This window comes from Curcuma longa, chromosome 11, assembly GCF_044706935.1.
Source record: "Curcuma longa cultivar G26 ecotype Majalengka, Jawa Barat chromosome 11, ITB_CL_G26_1.1, whole genome shotgun sequence".
NCBI lineage: Eukaryota > Viridiplantae > Streptophyta > Magnoliopsida > Zingiberales > Zingiberaceae > Curcuma > Curcuma longa.
This window is the reverse complement of record NC_133871.1, coordinates 7,316,568-7,320,499: the sequence shown is the minus strand read 5'-3', so window position 1 is coordinate 7,320,499 and position 3,932 is coordinate 7,316,568. Positions and strand designations below refer to the sequence as shown.

At 41.6% G+C, this 3,932-nt stretch overlaps 1 protein-coding gene across 1 annotated transcript; it reads left to right on the top strand.

The window, feature by feature from the left end:
- Positions 1-523: 523 nt before the first annotated feature.
- On the top strand, positions 524-2,050 carry LOC141841833 (U-box domain-containing protein 20-like). Its single transcript, XM_074730029.1, has one exon. It carries the CDS (start codon positions 583-585, stop codon positions 1,915-1,917), a length of 1,335 nt encoding a protein of 444 aa, XP_074586130.1. The 5' UTR covers positions 524-582; the 3' UTR covers positions 1,918-2,050.
- Positions 2,051-3,932: the final 1,882 nt, after the last annotated feature.

Here is a 3,932-nt window from a genome sequence, read left to right as displayed (position 1 = left end):
TTGGGAATAATAGACAACAAATTGACACACGGTTTATATAATTTTACTTTAAAATGAATATGTTAAATTGTAAGGGTTAAAGTAAAAGAATATCTTACTATTTTTTTTCTCACTCTTTACCAACAATTTGGATTTTGATCTCTTGTTTAATTGTTTTCAAAAATTTTAAGCAGGAAACTACTAATATTTTGGTCTTTTAGTGAAATGGTACTTGACGCGGTCGGATATTTCATCTAAAAACTGCACGAGTTTGAAAATATACAAAAGTTTGGGCGGTAAAATGAAAGTTTACCTAAAAAATTAAATTGATTAGGCGGAACAGAAGAAAGAAAGAAGAGGCGTGCCCCTCGTCCAGCGTGGCTCTTACCGTTTCCTCCCGCGTTTTGGATGTTCAAAAATCAACGGTCAACATTCAAATCCAACTCTTTACTCTTTCAACATTTCAAAAAATTCCTCTTCCCTTCAATTACATAACCCACCCCATTCCATCCGCTTCCCTTCCACCGCCAATCCTCCTCCTCTTCTTCTTCTTCTCCATCCTTCTTCCGATCTCAGATCTCCATTCCCAGATCTTCATCTTCCATGGCGTTTCCGTGGAGAACCCGCCGCCGAGGCCCCAAGCGGAAGGAAGACAAGCGGCTGGCCCTCTCCGCCGCCGCGGCATCCGAGGAGTTCTCCGTCCCCGCGCACTTCCAGTGCCCGATATCTCTCGAGATCATGGAGGATCCCGTCACCGCGCCCACCGGCATCACCTACGACCGCCGGAGCATCGAGGCGTGGCTGGATCGGGGCAACGGCACCTGCCCAGTCACCAGCCTCCCGCTTGGCCCCGATGCCGACCTACTCCTCATCCCCAACCACTCTCTCCGCCGCATGATCCAGGAATGGACCGCCGCCCACGGCCCCACCCGCGTCCCCACCCCCAGGGCCCCGCTCACCAGAGCCGACGCCGCGGATCTCGCGTCGGAGATGTCGGCCGCCGCCCGCGACGGCGACTGGCCGCACTGCGAGCGGTTGGCTTCCGCGGGCAAGCGGCTCGCCCGGGAGAGCGAGCGGAACCGGCGGTGCTTCGTGTCGGCCGGCGCCGCTCGGTCGGTCGCATTTGCCTTCCGCGCGTTCGCGGAGGGGATTAGCGTGGATCGCCAAGATCGACCACTCGCGCTGGAGGAAGAGATGATCTCCCTCTTGGCCGCGCTGCCGCGACCGCTCACCGAAGCGGCGGTGGCAGAGGATTTGGGGGCGCCGGCGTCGCTTCGCCGGCTCGCGGCGGTCATGCGCCATGGCCGCGAACCGGCCGCCGCGGCGGTGCTCGTGAGGGAACTAGTGGTGGGTTCCAACGGGATGCAGTCCGGAGCGGTGGCCGCGGCGGAGGGGATGGTGGAGGCGCTGGTAGAGCTCATCAAGAAGCCGGTCTCGTCTCAGGCCACCAAGGCCTCCCTCGTCGCCGTCTTCTACATCATCAAAGACGAGAGCGCGGCGTCGTCGAGGGCGATTGAATTAGGCCTGGTCGGTTCGTTGGTGGAGACGCTGGTGGACGCGGACAGGGGCGCGTGCGAAAAGGCACTGGGCGTTCTGGACGAGCTGGTTGGGCTGGCGCAGGGTCGGGAGGCGGCCCGCGGGCACGCGCTGGCGGTGCCGGCGCTGGTGAAGAAGATGTTCAGGGTGTCGGAGGCTGCGACGGAGATGGCGGTGTCGGCGATGTGGAAGCTGTGCAGCGGGGAGGAAGAGGTAGGGAGGTGCGCGGAGGAGCTGCTGCAGGCGGGGGTGTTCCAGAAGCTTCTGCTGCTGCTGCAGATCGGGTGCAGCGAGGAAGCGAAGGAGAAGGCGACGGATTTGCTGAGGGCGCTGAACGAGTGTAGAGGAAGGGAGGAATGCATCGACACCACCGACTTCAAGGGCCTCAAGAGGATTCAGTAAAATCAAACAATTCTTCTCTTCTTCTTTTTTTTCTTTTCCCTTTCGTTTTATTTTGATTTTGTTAGTAGAAAGGAAGTCTTATCCAACAGTTGCATTACCGTCAAGTTCAAGTTAAACTATAATCCAATATAATTCGATCTTTCTCTGAAATCCATATCGATGAGAATTTTGTGCAAAATTAGAATATATAAAATCTAAAAGAAATTACAAGTGTCCACTGTGCCAAACATAAAATCATTATTGATTGGATAATTGAGCTAATATCTTTGTCTACATTAATTGAATTAATCTTACAATTTTAAATAGTTTCAAAAATTAAATTTTTATTCTTCTAAGAATTTATTTTAAACTAACGTTTAATTAATTATTATTTAAAGTACTCGGTAGCTGATGAGGTTCCAATTGCGTCTGCAAAGTGCCATCAAACTTTGATTGGCAAAAATCAAAAGGATTTATTTTTATTGAAACCAGGGCATTTTTTATATTTGCCCTTGTATAATATTTGAAACTATTTTTATTTTTTATATTATTATAGCAATTATGATTTATAATTATTTAATTTTGATCTATACTAATAATATTATCTCTAGTTATACTGGTATTATATTATAATGGATATGAAATGTAAATGTTACAATTGTATAATTAATGATTTAAGTCATTTGTAGTAATTAATTATGATGGGTAGATACTGTATGATCAGTAATGATAGATAGTACGAAAAATTGTAGCATGAATATAGCATGACACAATGTACATTCACGTTACAATTTTCATACTACCTATCATTACTCATGATCAGTAAATAGTATTTTTAGGAATAAAAAATGGAATGGGGTGAAATGAAATATTGTTTTGATGATAAAAAAAACGTACCTTGTGATTCCATTAAAAAGGAATATCCTTTGGATTTTGACCAACTTTGACAGGATTGTTTTTTGAAATTTCATGAAAGAGGTGGGGGCATTTATGCAAAATACAACGTCGTCGTTGATTTAGTACGAGAAATTTGAGACTTGCCAATTGTATCGTGACTTCCGGTTCAGCGTGGACGTGCGTAATAATACTAAATGGGCCGACTTCAATAAAAGACTTTGACCAATCGCACCCGGGTCAACATCGGAGATTATATTTCAATGTCAAGTGGTATTTTCGAATTGCATTATTATTATTATTATTATTATCATCATCACAATATAAATAAGAATGTAATTTTACTTTAAAATGAATTCCTTAAAAATATTTTAGATGGATATAATACTTTTCAAAATAGAATAACAATAATTAAATCTCATCCCATAGGGTGAAATCGACCATATGAATTTTATACTTAAATAAATTTTATCTTATTTATTATTCTTAATTAAGTCTTTTTTTATATTCTTATTACTTATTTGATATATACTTTTATCAGAGTTTTATATCATCCAATTGGAATATTTATTGATTGTCTACGTATATATTTGTACCATTTAAAACATGTCTCTAATATTTTTTACTTAATAGGTGCAATTTTAATTTTTTTTATCATGTCCATCTTTGTATAACATCATCATTATTATTATCTTTTGTATAATATTTTTCAAAATATGCTAAATTTGGAACTTTCAATTTATATCCATAAAATAATTCGTTAAAATGTTAACGTTTTCTGCTTAATTCCCTCACACCGAATTTTGTTATTTTTTTATTTGTATTGACTCTAATGGGATAAACTTACTGAAAACATTAACTAATTATCGATAATTAACTAAACCATGTAATTGATTAATAATAGTACATAAAAACATCAATTTTTTGAATTATAAAATTAAAATTGTTCATTAGATGATTAACTTATAAAATGAATATGTCGTAGAAGTTTACTTATTAATTTGCCGGCAACCCATAATTCTATTGAAAAAACATGGTGTTGTACTGAACACGCTGTTTAAAAAATAATTCGGCATAATATTTGTTTATTTCTCAAGTTACGTTATGACCCACCAATCGCATGCAAGGTGAGAGAATGAGAA

Coding starts and splice junctions, on each gene's coding strand:
- LOC141841833 (XM_074730029.1), top strand. CDS start 583: ATGGCGTTTCCGTGGAGAACCCGCCGCCGAGGCCCCAAGCGGAAGGAA.